The sequence below is a fragment of the Trichosurus vulpecula genome, chromosome 8, assembly GCF_011100635.1.
Source record: "Trichosurus vulpecula isolate mTriVul1 chromosome 8, mTriVul1.pri, whole genome shotgun sequence".
In the NCBI taxonomy this organism is placed as follows: Eukaryota; Metazoa; Chordata; class Mammalia; order Diprotodontia; family Phalangeridae; genus Trichosurus; species Trichosurus vulpecula.
Window position 1 is genome coordinate 11,027,830 of NC_050580.1, and position 18,501 is coordinate 11,046,330.

General features: G+C 39.6%; 1 protein-coding gene across 1 annotated transcript in view; it reads right to left on the reverse strand.

Annotated features, from left to right (window-relative positions):
- The window catches only part of ZRANB1 (zinc finger RANBP2-type containing 1), a 79,755-nt gene that overhangs the window by 29,155 nt on the left and 32,099 nt on the right, over window positions 1–18,501 (reverse strand). Inside the window, exon 2 of the mRNA XM_036734598.1 lies at window positions 14,582–15,432. Coding sequence (XP_036590493.1) covers window positions 14,582–15,395 — 814 coding nt within the window. The 5' untranslated portion in view covers window positions 15,396–15,432. The remainder of the gene's footprint in view (window positions 1–14,581; window positions 15,433–18,501) is intronic.

Sequence of the window (18,501 nt, forward strand, 5' to 3'; positions counted from 1 at the left end):
ACCGGACCTGGAGTCAGGAGGACCTGAGTTCAAAGCAGCCTCAGACACCTGACACATGTACTAGCTGTGTGACCTTGGGCAAGTCACTTAACCGCAATTGCCTTGCCAAAAAGCAAAAAAAAAAAAAGTTTGTACCTCAGTGCTAACATTGTTTTTTTAAGAGCGCTGCTGACTAGCTCTTTGAAGGTCTGGGCTATAGCTTGTTTCATGTGAATAACTCCAAGTCTCATGACTGTACGCTATCCTGGGAAGATGCTTAAAATATTTGTTGAATTTTTGAAGTAGTCTAAATATCACACCACCGCCGCTACAGTCCCAAAAGTCATCACTACTACCTCCTCTTTAATATTATTTCCTTAGACCTTTTTGCACAATGAAAAATCAAACTCCAGCTAACAGTGATTACTTCTGATTAATTCCAAATTAATAGTTTTACTGTATTATACCTAGATTATAGTTCTTCATTTTAGCTTCATTAGACTTAGCAGCCTGCCTCCTCCTACTTGGGAAATATTAAGCACACTTCAGGAAACAACAGGAAAGCTCAAAGATCTTGCAAATCCCCACTCCCCTCCAAAGAAGAACAAAACACATGATATGACTACTGTCTCCTCAGAGGTAAAAGGCCACCAGACAACCCAGGGCAGAAAGTCAGAGAACTGCTGTTTCTCCTCACCCACTTCCCTTCCCTGGTGGATCTCTTCCTCGGGTGTTTTTGGTTTGTCATGGGGGTTGTTTCTGTTGTTGATCGCCGTCAGTCAGGTCCTAAGAGATACCTTTACTATTTCTCACTTAGTAACTAAGCTTTCAATAACTTAGAAGAATCTCATTTTGGCTTTCACATCTACAAACTTACTTCAAAGACTTACCTACGGATGACCGTGTACACACACACAAAAATGAAATTCCACCCCCCCATCAAAAAATACAAATAAAAAAAGGCCTATGGGCACAACAGGATGATAAATATGGTTTTAGGATCCTGGCTTACATATTCCCACCCTGTTTTACTAGTGATAAACCAGCTGTTTGTCTATTTTAATGGGAAAGGAGCCAGGGAGTAAAACAACAGCAAAAGAGCCAAGTCCAGTCTCTGCGGCTCTCACCAACGTTGTGCACCAGTATGGTGGAGGACCCTGTCCATTATCAAACAACATGAAAAGCACGGGAGGTGAAAAATGAGGAGGGTGAGCAGAATAGTGAAGCTAAAGCACCTGAGTCAGGTCTTTAGATGCATTTATGATTTTACCACACCTCCGGAACAAGAGATACAACAAACAAAAATAACATATGAAGCCACAAAAATAAATTCCAAAGCCAAACAAATTATTTTTTACATTACCGGCTATCTGTTTTAGTGTTATCTATAATTACACACTAAGTCAATGAACAATCAGTCAAAATTCAGCCTACAGTTCATCAACAAGGTCAAGTCCTAGTAGAACCAATGCAGAAGGTCTAGGCACATTTTGTGTATTAGACAATCAGGCTACTTACTAGAGTTTGAAAAACTTTAGACATTTTCTTCCTAATTTTTAAATACTATATTCCATTATGTTAGCCTAGCCGCTTCCTAGTTTCTGGGGGAAAAAAAATTACACTGATTATAAGATGGTCTTGCAATGCTCCTCCAAACACCAATAATATTTTCCATTTCTATACCAAAAGGCCATTTCTAATCAGGTCACAGAATCTCACAGACAAGCATAATTTTTTTTTTTTAAGGACTACTTTCAAAAAAAAAAAATGGTACTCAAAAGACACTGAAAAGTTACGGTAAGAGAGAGTAAAAAATGGCCCATATATGTTTCCTAGGTCACCAAAACCTTAAATTCAATCCAAAAAATACCTGAGGCTTTTCTTCTTTCTTAAAAAACTTCCATATTTTGAAATTTTAACAGAGATACTGAAATTTCTGTTACGCACACCTTCCCCTACCTACCTACCTCCAAAGGATAACTGGGAGAATACGTGAGGGGAAAAAAACATAATTAAAAGCAATCTGAAATCTCAGGCAAATAAACAGGCCATATAAAAGCGGCCCGAAGCATGATTGATAACTTTTGGGATTTAAATGTATATATACTACAACGTGTGAACCAAGCAGCATTATTAACCCATGTTAACTGGAGAAATTTTTCAGCATTTACATAACCGAAAAAAACCATCATTATGAGTAAAATAAGGATACATTTAAAAGCTCTATTATTAGAAACTACAGATTTTGCCCACTTGACATGATGACCTTTTAGCACAGATGAACAAGAAAGCGCCTTGTGCTCGACTGGTCTATAAACTAGGCCTTATCTCCCAGTCATGTTGATCCTCTTGAGGTCAGAAGTCACACTGACAGAAGACTCCACTCAGCCCACAGCTACTATGGAACTCCGTAGAACATGGAGCTGGCTCACAGGTGTTTTAAGGTAACACATTTTTTCCCCCATATATGGCACAATTTTCAAAGTTTTGTGGGTTCTTTTGTTTTTCCTTTATGGCAGAAAATTGTCATGGTAACTAACTTTGAAAAGAATGCCAAATGGTAAAAAAAATCTAGGACTTACCTGTGCCCACGTGGGCCAGCTCAACCTTACACTGGAGTTCTATGGTAGCTGTGACATCACAGCATGCTTTATGCTGTGGGGTCAAGGTGGGCCTGGAGTCAGCGGGCACAATTTCAGGAACCCTTGAAAAGAAAAGTTAGTTTTAAGTGGTAATGTTCAGAATGTCCTTTCGCATGGTTAGTAGATAGAATCAGACGTGGCTATGTCCCTGGGATGCTTTTTCTCCAAGCTTAGTTCTTCATCTTTCCAACCAACTCCTTCCATGTTAAAATAGGAGATAAATCAACACTACCCAGTTGTCCTTTTTTTGTGTGTGCTGCTGCTACTCAGCTACGATCCAGATAAAGCAGGCTAATGACTCACGTTGAACTTGGTAAGGCAAAGAGTGACTTTTTAAAGGCAGTTGAAAAAATAAAACAAAACACTTTAAATGACTCTTTCTAAATACCAAGTATAAAGATACTCATATTCCAAAGCTGAAAGTGGCTAAAAACTCCAGCTATGAAAGGATTCTAATCTAATTCCAGTCAAATTTTAAGAGAAATATAACCTATACTGGCAAATTCAATTTAATAATTGCATAAACTATTTTAAAATATCTGCTTTGAAAAGAGGAAGAATGAAAGGCAAGGAGATCTTGCCTTAAGATTTCTTAGTCAAAACTGACTGTGCCAAATACACAACATAGCAATCTGAAATAGGACAGCCCTCCGCTCTCAGACCTGGCTCGTATGAAACCACAGCAGCCTATCATCGAGATCATTTTTCCAACATATTTCTACATTTTTCCTTTTGACTAAGTTATAAGGATGCTGCCTTATTTTCAGGGAAAAACTATTCAGGTCAACATGGCAAAATCTCCAATGACACAAAGAGTACTTGGTTTGACATGTGTTTTTGAAGAAAGACAAAAGGAAAAGACAAACAATGAGAGCCCTTTGTAGTGAGTTATCAGAAATGTACACCAAAAATTATTTGTGGCGAGATAAATTCTGATTTCATTAAATCTACTACGAGAGCAGGACAGCTAGGGGCTGCAGCGGGCAGAGCAACTGGGACTGGAGTCTGGAAGACTCACCTGCCTGAGTTCAAATGTGGCCTCAGACACTGACTAGCTGTGTGACTCTGGGCAAGTCACTTCACCTTGTTGGCCTCAGTTTCCTCATCTGTAAAATGAGCTGGAGAAGGAAAGGCAAACATTCCAGCATCCTCGACAAGAAAACCCCAAATAGCTTCATGAAGTTGGACACGACTGAAAACCACTGAACAACAAAACAAAAGATCATTAACATTTAATTGGATATTTGAGGAGAAGGAAAAATGGGGAAATGTCTTTAAAACACAGAAATGTCTTCCAAAATCTATATCCAAAGAGTAATTATTGATTTAAAACACAAATTTTATTAATTATAGATTTCAAGAACTTCATTTGCTGGATTGCAAAGTTCTCACAGTTAGAAACTTGTTTTGAGCACTTACCATGTTAAAATTTAAAAGGAGAAACGCGCATTCCCACTCCTCTAAATCAAGTAGGATCAACGTTAGAAGGAAAATTAGCTCAGCTCCTTCAGTCTACCCCCGAGGTGCCTATGGTCATTACACATCCCACCGCACAGGATCGCTAAGTTGGAAAGGGTCTTCTTCAACGTCATCCAGACCGAGTAGTTCATTTTGGATTATGCAGAGGAAAGTGGGGCCCAAAAGCGACTTACTTGCCCATGGGCACACAGGCACCAAGTGAAAGAACTCTATTTTGAGCCCAAGTCCCTCTAAATTCTGAATCCAGCACAACTTCCACCATGTATCAGAGGCTGCCTTTGCTCTTTGTTGTTGCTGTTCAGTTTTCAGTCATATCCAACTCTTCATGACCCCATGTGGGACATTCCTGGCAAAGACACTGGAGTGCTTTGTTATTTCCTTCTCCAACTCACTTTATAGATGAGGGAATCAAGGCAAACAGAGCTAAGTGACTTGCCCAGAGTCACACAGCTATTAAGTGTCTGAGGCCAGATGTGAACTCAGGAAAGTGAGGCTCCAGGCCCAGAACTCTTCTCTGCTGCGCCATCTAACTGCAGGCCTGATTCAAGTGACATTCAGAGGAGAGGAGCCAATAACTACAACGTAAAGCCCTTCAAGGCTGAGAGTTTCATTTTCATGTCTCTTTGTAATTTCAGCACGTCTTCTAGTGTGTAGAAATGGCTTAAAAAATAGCTGTTGTTAAACTGACTTTATTTTTATCTTTTGATTGTCATTGGGCCATTGTGCCTATAAAGAATACCGGAATCTCCACCAAGTAAATTCCCTCCTCCCAAAACTTCTTTGGCAAAAGATCTGATCTGAAGGGATCCCACGGAGGAAAAGGGGGAAGAAGGGTGGGAGTGGAAGGCGGTGCTGTGAGAGTGAGACATTAAAAAAGAAAATTTAAGATAGATTAGAATTTAGCTTGGGAAAAATAAAAAAAACTTTGAGAAACCAACATCCAAGTCCCAGCCTACTCCACAAAGGCAAGAAACTAAAAACTCAGTTCTGAGGACTTACGGGCAGCTCCCAAGCTTGTGCCTTCTCCAGCCCCATCGCCTGCTACAGCAAGGCCCGCCCATTATTCATGACACACTCCGCTGCCGGCGCAGCCTTAAAGGAAATCAACATCCATGAAGCCTTAAGAGGCAAGATGATTTCTAGAGATTTACTTTAATTGGGAAACTATATACTGAATTCTTCCAAAAGCTTGATAGGATGGAAGGCTTAACAACTTTACAATTAAATAACTGGGAAAGAACGAGAACAAAAACATATGCTGGTCCCTCACAGATGGTTTGCTCAAGATTCGCAGCACAGATAGAAAAACCATTTGTGGTTCCAGGTGTTCTTTCAAATCTGATGAGACATATGCCACACAGGGAAATCTTGTTTTAAGTTGGAATAAAAAAACGGAAAAAATGTCCAGTGTTTCAGGCTGAGCTATCAAAAGAAGTAAACTATATACCTAGAGCAGGAAGGAGGTTTTTATGAAATGTGCTACATGGTACAGAACACCGGGCCTGAAGTCAGGAAGATCTAAGTTCAAATGCAACCCCATGCTCGTTCTAACTGTGCAACCCTAGGCTAGTCATTTAATCTGTTTGCCTTAGTTTCCTCATCTGTAAAATGGTACATAACAACACCTACTTTCTATGGTTGTTATGAGGATCAAACGAGATAATAATGTCAAAGCAGTTAGCACAGCACCAGACATACAGGAAGGGTTACAGAAATGGTGACTATTAACTAACTGGATTATTTTAGTATTCAGGGTTTCTTAAGTTGCATGTATGTATAAGGTGTGAGTGTGCTGCGTGTTTTGGTAACTTAAAAAAAACTTGAATATTGAAATAATAAAAATTGTGTATGCGCGTATATAGAAATATATATACACGGACACATACCGTAACAACATCGAGTTAACTAAAGACGTATGTGGAACTGCCCATACACTAAAAGCTTGTTTTTCTTTGAAGCTATACCTGCCAATATTTATGACAGAAAAAAATGCATGTCTACAAGACACCGAGACTCTTTTTCGAAGACTGTACGCAGCCAGCTTATACATAGTTTGTAGCCAATATAATATGAGTATGTCATATCAATTAACATTTTCTATGGATCACTAGTTCATTTTCTCACTCACATCCCCAAAAAATCATAGTAGCAACAAGCACAACAGACTAAAAGAAGGCAGATGGAGCCCCAAGGTTTTCACACATGAATACAATTAAAGAGAATTTTTAAGGAACATTAAAAACTTTCTATGTCAATTCTCCCCCTTCCCCCAAAAAATTTAAGCACCTACTATGTGTCAGGCACCGTGCTAAGCACTGAGGATACAAAAAGAGGCCAAAGAGAGTCTCTGCCCTCAAGGAGCTCACATTCTAATGGGAGAGACAACATACAGAGAAATATATACAAAGCAAGCTACATACAGGACAAATAGGAAATAATTAACAGAGGCAAGGCATTGCAATTAAGAGGGTAAGGTTAGGAAAGTCTTCTTGTAGGTGGTATTTTATATATTCTGGATTTCATAATTTAAGACCTAATGTACCAAACCACCAAGATGTAGAGCAAGGTAGAGATTTCCAAAAGGACAAATTCTGACAATAACCCAAATAAACTCGAGGGTGTGGTGGGACAGTAAAAGTACCAAGGCCAGGAGAAAATTACATACTGCATTAGAGAATGGTCAAGCATCATCAGCCCCCACCTCCTCCCCGCCCCAAGATACTAAGATACCATGTTCACAGGGGGACCTCCCCAGGTCTCTACAAGTCCAAACCTGAACCTCACAGCTCCTCAGCACCCTCTGCCCCTCTGGCTGGAGAGGGTGAGGGGTAAGGGTCCTCTCTTTAAGAAGGAAAGCCAAGGCTGACAGATCACTGAACTGGCTAGTCATCATCCTGGCCAGATACTCTTCCCTGGCACTTCCCCATAAACTTCTTCTTTATGTGCAGTCTCCCATTGATCAAATAATGAGTAAATGATACATGACAAAGAATCACGTGAAATGATATCCAACTGTATAGGCTTATAACAGTATTAAATTAGACAGCAAAAAGACTATTCATAACTTTCATTCCCCTCACATATTGCTATATTTTTGAGAGGCAGCATGGCATAGTAAGGTCTCAAGTCAGCAAGACCGAGGGTCAAGTCTCCCCTTGTGACACATACCAGTTGTTTAAGTCACTTTACTCCATGCTCTGGGTCTCTCCAGAACTCTAAGAAACAGAGAAGGTGTCCACCTGCATGCAGGAGCTTACTCATCCAAAAGTCTGTGAAGCCATAGAAATCACAGTTCCTGCCCCTATTCCTACTGCTATGTTTCAAGTTATCATAGATGGAATGAATTCTGGAAATATATTCAACATTTTCACAGGATTTCAAGTCACTAATTACACTCGTTCTTTGTTTCCTCTATGTGTGTGTGTGTCTTCCCTCCACTCAGATGCACCTCTTTTCTAATAACCCTGATATCTCAACTGAGCAATTCAACAGCTTTTCAAGAATAAGACACAGGAGCATAGTATTTAAAGAGAAAAATCTAATTTAGATTAAAAAAATAAATAACAAGGCCTAAAAAGTCACATAAGGCAAAGATTCTTTTCCTGGTTTTAACAATGATTCAGTTGATACTCTATCAGCCCAACAAAGAGCTTAGCCAATCAGAAATTCTCAGTGTCTTTCAGCAGATTTAGTCTGGATGCAGCAAATAAAGCCAAGGCCTAAAGAGCACTGCAATTTGTACAACTTTTTTCTTTCAATAACCACGACTTACTAAGCCTATCCCAGCTATCTAAACTACCTTTTGAGAATAACTTCATCAACACCACATTTGGTCGTTTATCAGTCATGTCTGATTCTTCATGACCCCCATTTGAGGTTTTCTTGGCAAAGATACCCCAGTGCTTTGCCATTTCCTTCTCCAGCTCATTTTGCAGATAAGAAACGCCACAAACAGGATTAGGTGACTCATCTGAGGCTGAATTCAAACTCAGGCCCTCTTGCCCTCAGGCCCCAACAACACACACAAGATGGATTACTGCAGGCTTGCTGTTGGATCAGCCTGCCTCTAGTTTCTCCCCACTACAATCCTTTTCCATTCAGTGATTTTCTTAAAGGTCAGACCATGTCAACCCCTCTACTCAACAAATTCCATGAGCTTCCTATTGCCTCTAAGATCGGTATTCGAAGCCCTTTGTCACAGCCTCCCTTCTTCCACCTTATTCCCCGCCATGTCCTCTTCGATCCAGCACCCCTGACCTGTCCCATGAACAAGACTCTATCTCTGGGCTCTGGGCCTGGAAGGCTCTTTCTCCTCCGCTCCCACTACTGACCTCTCTGACTTCCTTTAAGTCCCAACCTTCTACATTTGTAAGACTTTGTTAGTCCCTCTTCATTCTAGTGCCTTCCTTCTGTGAGTCATTTCCTATTTTTCCTGTGCATAGCTTGTTCTGCATATATATTTGTTTGCATGTTGCCGCCTCTGTTAGACTACAAGTTCCATGAAGGCAGGGACTGTCTCTTGTCTCTTTTGGTATCCCTAAGGCTCAGCACAGCACTGATACATAGCAGATGCCTAATAAATGTTTACTGATTGATCAAAGCTATGATTAATATCGAAAAGGATAACAAAAAACTAAATACTAGGACAGTAAGGTCATGGACATGGGACCTGGCAGGAAAACAATACGATGAGTTCCATTTAATAGTAAGAAGCACAAAGTCAGTGTGCCAAACTGAAAATGGACATCCAAGCAAGGTTGGCAAACCAAGCACAGAAAGCACCTGGGAGGAAAGCAGAAAGCTTGAAAACAATTTTTACAGCCAGAGTTTCTGATAAAGGCCTCATTTCTCAAATATATAGAGAACTGAGTCAAGTTTATAAGAATACAAGTCATTACCCAGTTGATAAATGGTCAAAGGATATGAACAGGCGGTTTTCAGATGAAGAAATTAAAGAGTCTAATCATATGAAAAAATACCTTAAATCACTATCGATTATAAAAATAAAAAGTAAAACAACTCTGAGGCACCACCTCATACCTATCTGACTGGCTAATAAGATAGAAAAGGAAAATGATAAATATTGGAGAAGATGGGGAAAAGTAGAACACTAATACATTGTTGGCAGAGTTGTGAACTGATCTCATCCTACAGAGCAATTTGGAACTATGCCCAAAAGGCTATCAACTTGCATAACTTCTGATCCAGCACTGCTAGGTCTGTATCCCAAAGAGATCATTAAAAAGAGAAAAGGACCCACGTGTACAAAAATATTTATAGCAGCTCTTTTTGTGGTGGCAAAGTATTGGAAATTGAGGAGATACTCATCCACTGGGGGATGACTGAACAAGTTGTGGTATATGAACGTAATGGAATACTACAGTGCTTTAAGAAATAATGAGCAGGATGCTCTCAGAAAAACCTGGACTTATATGAACTGATACTGAGTGAAGTGAGCAGGACCAGGAGAACATTGTACACAGTAACAGCAACAGGGGCAGCTAGGTGACACAGTGAGTAGAACACCAGCCCTGGAGTCACAGGGACCTGAGTTCAAATACGGCCTCAGATACTTGACACACTTACTAGCTGTGTGACCTTGGGAAAGTCACTTAACCCCAACTGCCCCGCCGTTCCCCTTCCAAAAAAAAAAAAAGAAAGAAAGAAAGAAAGAAAAAGTGCAAATCACAGTAACAGCAACATTGTGCAATGATCAACTATGCTAGACTCAGCTCTTCTCAGCAACACAATGATCCAAGACAACTCCAGAAGACTCACAATGGAAAATGCTCTCCACATCCAGAGGAAGAACTGAGGGGGCCTAAATGCAGATCCAAGCACACTATTTTCACTTTGGGGTTGTTTTTGCTTTCTCATGGTTGTTCCCTTTTGTTCTGATTCTCCTTTCATAACATGACTAAAGTGGAAATATGATTAATAGGGTTGCACATACATATTAACCTTTATCATATTGCTTACTGTCTTGAGGTGAGGGGAGCAGAGGGAGGGAGGGAGCAAAATTTCGAACTCAAAATCCTATAAAAGTGAATGTTGAAAACTATCTTTACATGTATTTGGGGAAAAAAAATACTAAGTGAAGGGAAAAAAAGAAAGCAATGTAGCAATGAAGCACTGAGAGAAGAGCAAGTGACAGAACTCAGAGAGCAACAAGCCCAGATGACAGCTGTCACAGACATCCACGTGGTCTGAAAGGCAGCATCAAGCCCAGCAAACAACTTACAGATATTACGTGGAGCCACAAGACTAAACTGAACTGCAGAGCAATAAAGGAGAGAATGTGGGGCACAGAATGGCTTCCCAGTCCAGCCTCAGCACCCATATCCCTCCCTTCTACATCTCTGCCTACAAAGTACAGACAGGTGCTACCCAGGAAGCCTCCAAGGAGTCACCTAACCTCTCTATTCTTCAATTTCCCCAATGTAACATGAAACCACTATTAACGTCCCTTAGGACAAGGTTCTGTTAACCTTATATGTATCCTGGACCCCTCTGACAATCTGGTGAGGCCTATGGACTGCTTCTCAGAATCACATTTTTAAATGCATAAAACAAGTGCCTAAGATAATCATGGAAACCCATTATGTATTAAAATACTTATACAAAATTGCTTTTGCCTTAAACTCACAGGCCCTGGGGTTAAGAACCCCAGCTTTCAACACTGTGAAGATTAAATTTAATTTTGCTAAAAATATCAAAATAACATGACATTTTAAATTGGCCAAGATGATCAGCAAGGCCCGCTGTGAGGAAAAAATCCTAGGAAATCAAACACAAGACGAACAAAAATATTTTGAAGTCTGGAAGATACACACACATCCTTAACAACGTGTTGTTCAGGCTACCTGGCTTTAAGTGTATGATTCTATGATAAACGGAAGTGAGACGCCGGGAGTTAGTGAGTGTATGACTGTTTAGCAAGACAATATCCGTGGAATACTTAGTGTTTGGGGTCATATAAAAGTCCTGGATCCTTTTCAATTACGAGTGATAATACCTCTGTAAATGACCTTACTCTGAAGAGATAAAGTATAAGCTGAGATGGCCAGCTAGGTTGGGACACTCAATGCTATAGGAGCTAAAGAAGAAGTAGGGTTTTGAGAAAGTAAAGATCCCAAAGATTCAGGCATCTCAAAAAGGATATGGCCATCAGGGGTCACTGTCACAGAAATATGATCTGGGGATCAACACCTAACTCTTAAGTCATTTCAAGATATCCTCCTGTGATCTTGGGTGCAGTCAGGTGTGGGCACTTAGCATGATGGCGAAACAGTGAGCAGCTTCAGCTTGCCTAGTGGCTGGGCTCTCTCCTAGGGTACAAATTTTCTCCATACTTGAGAAACATGATCTACAGTCATATCTCACCCTCTGGTGAAAAGGAAAGAAACCGCTCAACCCCTAAGACTAAACTCTAATTTTCTTAAATATAATAATCATCTAGTTTCTACCATTTCTGATGACATAGTGTCTCTGATGCCTGTCACCACATGTACTTTCCTCTATCCCCGCCCCCACACCCCCCCAAAACCCTATACATACAAAGCAGCTGCCAGCCACATAAACACTGTGAAATTTGTGTCCCGAACACTTTTACTCAAATGTTGGTGCTTGGACAATGGGTCTGTCTCATCCCTGGCTAGCTAGCTAGGAATCTAGCAAAATTTTCTTTCGTGGCCTCAGATTTACAAGTTCCACAGCCCTCCTTTTGGGAGAGGCTTTATAAAACAATAACTACATTTACAATTGATAGAACTGAAGAAGAGATAATATAAGTATGTTTCCTAACAAATAAGGACACTGGAGCCTAGAGAAGTGCAATGCCTTGACCAAGGCAACACAGCAAGGCAGTAAACAGTAGGACAGAGATTCCAGTTTGGGCTATCCTCCAAAGACAGTGCAAACCTCCCCTGTACCACGGGTGCTTCAACCGCAAGCAATCCTCCTAACAGTGATGTCTTTGAGCACAAAGGTAGTGTCAAAGGAGAAGAGAAATTCACACGGATTCTCAGGCTCCCTTGCTACAATGACTACTTAAGGTACTCTGCTTAAGGCAATTCTGGTATGCTGTGTCTATGTAATGACTTGAGGCTACAACTGAGTTGTTAGTGCCAACTAAGTAAGAACTGTTCTTTTTCTTGGATATGCTCAGAACACGCTACTACAGCAGGTGGTCAAAAATATCTGCCGAATGACAAGTCAAAATCCACAATACAACACTAAGAACCAGACCCCACCAGCCACTGAGCTAAATGTAAGATATTCAGACTATATGCAGGCTCACCATTCTGGGGGTGGTTGGAAACCTAAAATAAGCTTCACGGAGCCTGCTACAGGTCTTGGTAAGAGGACAAAGACTACTGACCAAAGAACACTTAAGGCAGACAGGGCACTAGAGCCAGTCAAGGAAACAGGCACATCTTTTGGTTTTCTCATGTTTCAGGGAAACAACATAGTTGCAGACATTTTTATTTATTAAAGCATGCAAAAATCACTAGCAACTACTAAAAGGATTTGTTAAGATTATTATAAATGGTATGTGATTAATTAAAAGGGAAGGATGGACACTGTCCTTTTAGCTCCCCTTTTCTTTTTACACTGTATTTTTAAGTCTACCTGTAACTCCTTATCAAGTTTCAAAAAAATATCTCAATGACATGAGGGAAGAGCACAGATAAATGGAAAAAAAGCATCCCTTGAGCTCCTTTTTGTGCCCCAAACCCACAGAAAGATCTAGTCTTTCAACTCAAAAGCTAGCACATTATATTAGCAATTTTGATTTGAAGATCTTTCCCACCTATTAATAGGCCATGTGACCTGCTTACATCACAAGAAGCCTAAATTACATGGTAGGAGGAGCTTCCTGGCAGGAAAAGGAAGTTGTGTCACAGAAAATGCTGAGGGAGAGGGAGAGTCTTGAAGAGGGAGAGGGAGAGGGAGTCTTGGAGAGGGACAGTCTTGGAGAGGGGGAGAGGGAGAGAAGGAGAGATGATATAGCTGGTGGTAGCTGGTGGTGGCTGCTAACGGCTGCCCTCGTGAGTTAGAACTGAACAGGCTGACTTAGCTATACTGTGAGTTTATCTTTGGGAAGACCCCAGCAAAGGGTCGGAGAGGTTTGGGGATGGCGAGTTTCCAGGCTGTGATACGGTGTTTTAAGTTCCTTGCTGTTATGATAAAGTGGGCTGACTGCCTGTAGGAGCTGAACATTTGGTTTTGGGATATGATTTTCTGGTGTCTGAATAAATGTTATACTTCTTTTACCTTCTTTATGGAGAGTCTCTCATACCTTGCAATACAGAACTACATAGGCATATTCACGATTATCGTCGATGTTGTGTTTATTGCCTTACTGCTTCACACATAAAAACCTAAAATGTCTTCAGATATTTTACATTACTCAACATATACAATTAACTTCTTCTTTTCCTTTCTCTAAAATATAGTCATGGAATTAAACAATAAAGAAATTAGTCCTAGAAAAAAAATTAATATTGAAAATATCATTTCAAAAAATTTAAGTCTTTCACTTCACATGCAAAGTAAATGGAGGTTCATTTTTTTAAAATAACAGGATTCCAAAGTAGTCACCTCTACCCAAAACAATTTACATTATAAAGTGCAAATGTCTAATCTACACCAAGAAAATGCATAAGACCCAAGTATTAGGAGTTGTGAGATTTCATCACAAAGAATTAATTCACAAGGACAATAATGAAGAAAATCCTGCTGTCATATTTTTTTTTCCTTTAACAGCTCTGAGCTAGTAGTTGGAACCAATATATGTCTTAGGAAAGCACTGAAACCAAAGCACAAATCAGAATTTGATTTTAGCGAATCCAACAGTCATAAAAAAGTAGTTTCCTCAAGCTTGTAAATATTTCCAATAGGACATTCCTATTACATTAACATCAGCATCTTCAAGGTCAGCATTATGCACATACCATCTCTGAATCACATTTTTGTGTTATTTTTAACATCTGACTAAAGCTTCTATCATCCCAAGATGCTCAGACTGTTTACAAACACTCCCAAACTTGCAGCTGGGGTGTTTCCACAGTCACATCTTGTTAGAGTAATCAACATAGCAGTTTTGAACACAGGTACATACATATTGATATTGGTCTGTTTAAATAAAGTTTCTTTTTTAAATAACTTCAACAGGAAAAGACATTTATTCAATTAAAAATAAATTATGATAAAGTAATATTGAGGAGGAGCAGGGGTTGGGAAAGGAGAAAGATACAGAAATCCAGGTCCATTCATGCTAGTGAAGGCAGTGAGCAGACTATTTAACAGCACATGCATGCTATTAATAAGGGTAGGAGTGCTGAGAGAAAAACATCCAGGTCCATTTTAATGCCCCTTCTCTGTCCCTCTTCTCCCTCCCCAGCCCCCTTTCCCTTTCTCTCTCCCCCTTTCTTCCCTCTCTCTCTGACCATGCAAATAATGCAGAAACAGGCACTTACCCACACAAGCATTGAGGAATAGCCAATCAGTCTTTTTCATCCTGTTTTTTATTTGCTTTAGCTTTTTGAAGTCTACTTCAAGCTCCTCTTTGCTGCCAACAGCACCAGCTAATTCAATTCTCTGAAAATCCATGTTCATCTCCGAGTCCCGCTGAGGTGTGGGAGGAGACCTTCTCTGGCTGTTACCTCCACTGCAGCCTCCTCGCCACCGAGTTCGGTCTTGTTCATTGATTAGTGAAGAAGCCTCTTCCGTCTCTGCCAGTTCGATAGCTTCAATGTTGTTAGGTCTGGGATGATCACAAACCACACACTTTCTAGCCTTGGCCCAGTTTTCATATGTACAAACAGAACAAGTCCAATGCTGTGTCCTTGTGTTCAGTTTATTTCTATCATTGTACTCCTCACAGGGATCAACTGAAAGAGGGGCTGGCCTTGAGCCTGATCCTGAGGACTGAGGAGATTCTGTGGGACTCCTGGTCCTACGCTGGGACAAGCACTGGGTACATCTGATTGCTCTCGGCCAGTTCAAATATGTGCACATATGACATGACCACTTATTAGCATTTTCCACAGTGTATGATGACTTAACTCTTGGTCTCGCGCTGGAATCTGGACATATCAAAGGGCTACTTCCTCCTTCAGTAACAGAAGGATCCCAGTCTCTACCAACATCACTTGAACCGCTTTTAAATGGATCTTCAGTAATAATTGTTCCACTTGGTCTTTGGGCACGACACATGGTACACTTGATTGCAGATGGCCAATTTTCATACGTACAATACTCACAAGCCCACTTAATTCCACGTTCTGACATTGTGCACTTCTTGAAGTGAATTATGTCAGGCAGGAAGCTATAAATAATTAGGATATGGTTACTAAAGTATAATGACTGCAAAACAATTTCACCTTTGAAAAGACGTTGACAAGTGAGGTATCACAAGTTTCTTAAAATCTGTATAAAAATGAGTCACCCCTATTTCGGTTATGAAATTTTAGGGAAGTTTTAGGGAAAAGTTTTGGCCCCGAATGTAATAAAAGTTGTATTTCAAAAACTATGTATGGTTACAGAGAAAGGAAGAAAGGAAATAGGCACAGAAGAGGAATTTTCACTAGAAACTACATAGGAAGGAATGGTTTTAAAAGGGAATATTCTAAAGAGAAACAGTTTTCAACCGAGACACAATTTTGAATTTCCAAAAGCAATTAGGAGATTATGGAGTGGAAAGGAAAGATGATAACAATCCAAACAATGCCTAGGAACAAAGAAAAATCTGTCCTCAAATTATCAAATGAAGTGCCTTTTTTCACTTTTCTTTACATACAGGTAACATCTTTTGGAAAGAATTTAAAAGGACAACAGTTTCAAAAGCTGTCCAGATCAGAAGCAAGCTAATACACCAACCTCCTCCTGGGCTGATTCTCTTTATTTCCAGGAACATTTGCATTCTGCTCTTCCTCTGGTGCTTTCAAAAGTACCATTCCTAAAACAACTGCTTGTAAAGTTCATAATGAGACAAAAAATTACAGATGCTATATAGCTCTTTTAGAAACAATTTCTGACATAAAGAGAAGAGGCATTAAAAAGTAGAGTATATTTATATATACATACACATGTACACCATATGTGATATGCAAGAACACACACACACACACACACAAGCTTTTCAGAATAGGCAATCAAGAGTCTTAGATGCAAATCTAGTCAGGCAAGAAGATAGGGAAAGATAGATGAGATCGCTATATAAAGTCCCTGCTACCTTTTTTCCAAATAATTAAAACACTATTCCATGTGTTCTGTATCAAACACCAAGATTTCAAAAAGTAAAATACAGTCAATTCTATTATTTCTTCAGTTCAATTCAATCCACCAGCCATTTATTTGTCTAACACACCTAGGAGTCTTGCTAAGGGGATATAATGTGAAAGCACAGATAATTCACCATTTCTTCAGATGGGCTAGAAAGATGGGCCTTATCTGTAAAATGATGTAGTTGATCTTAAGATGTGATTCTTTGCCATTCATTAAATACAACCGTAAAATCTGAGACAGGGCTCTCTAATCCTCTAATGTCTTCCTAACTAAGCTCTGGAAGAAATTCAGTATCTGAGAGCTAACCTTTTAGATGGACAGAGTGGCTACTTTTCTCTGGGATAACCAAACTGATGCCACTTTCCTAAGACTACTGATAACCACTACAAACAGCTGTAAGTGTAAGGAATTCTAAGTATACTAAAAACACATTCAGTCTACTAGAATCCTACTCTGGTGCTTCAAAATGACCTAAAGAAGATCCTAGGTTCTCAAAGGGGAATACTAACTCTAGCAGGTCCTCCCAATCTGGAAAGGCTTCAGAATAAGGGCCAATGTCCAAGAACTAGTTCAGAAAAATCAGAAAAGCCCCATCACCAAGTTGGTCAAAGGAGATGAAGTAAACATTTAAACTACAGCAACTCTACTAAGTTGCAAAGTAGTTAAAATATACATCAGTGGAGAATTTTTAACACCTTTAAAATTACAAACATTGAGTAATTATCCTTTAAAAAAAAAGGAACATAACAATGAAAAACTTCCATTTTTAAGGAGAATGACAACTAATTTTGCAACAGAATAAAGTGCTGAATTTTAAGTCAAAGGACTCTGATTCAGATATTGTAATCCTTTCACGTGACTTAGATCAATTATCACGAGCCTCAATTGTTTCCTCATCCATGAAATAGTACTGGCATTACCCCATCTCACAAAGCTGTTTGAAAAAAAAGAACAGATATAATGTACACAATGAGCTTTTTAAGCTATAAAACGTAACGACAGCTTGCAGTTACGTACTAGCCACCCAGTACAACCACCCTTCTTGCTATTTACTCAGTAAAAGAAGGGGGTTGGACAAGATGACAGTTTTAAAGCTGTGATCCTACTTATGATCTCTAGCTCCTTAAATCCCTGCCTGGACTAACCTCTCCTGTCGCCAGCTAATGGCTGGTTAGAGACAAGCCTAGAAATGTGGATTCTTTCCCAAGTATCAATCAGAACTTAATACGGGGGCATCCATGCCCTTTCCCACATGCCCATTTCCCAAATATTCACTATTTTAAAAATTGCTTCTGACTACACATGCATAAGCTCTATCAAACTGCTTGCCTTCACAAGAAAGGGGGTGGGGAGGGAGGGAGGGAATTTGGAAATCAAAATTTTTAAAAGCAAACATTAGAAACTATTTCACATGTAATTGAGAAACAAATTAATTAAAAAAAGATTGCTTCAGAATCAGTCCAAATATTTTTAAAAGACAGCCACTCCAAACTATCGCTTCCAATGTGATCACTTGTCTGACTTCCAAATCTTACTTTTATTCTGACAGAGACAAAATTACATCTTCAAGTGAGCTCAAAACCTAATTTTCTCAAAAAGGCACCACAGATGCCCTCCAGTTGTGGACTCTGAAGAGATATTTCTGCAAAGGGAACCAGAGATGAGTTTCACTTCAAACTTCCAAATGGAACTAAATTTGTAGAAAAATTTCCCTTCCACCCACCACTTTAAGATTAAACCTATTCATATCTTCTTGTAATCTAAAGTTAACATGACTAAACAGCCTAGCAAAGTTAAGACACGCCAATGTCTTTAAATTCAGTATTATATCTATTTGGAGGTAAGATTTAGGATTATATTGAATATTAATAAAAGTAGTGACAGGTCAACTGATTATCTGCATTAATGGAGGAGGAAAAAAAAAGAAACACAGCAAGTGAGTAGAGAAAGGCAGCCCCAAATTATACTGAAAGGGAATGGATCTCAGCTGTACCACAGACCACCCCACAAAAGTGTATCATCTACCCATCTACAGAACTGACTGAGCCAGGTGCCACAAAGAAAAGATGGCAAAGCTACAAAAGAAATAAACCAGACAGTCCCACAGCAT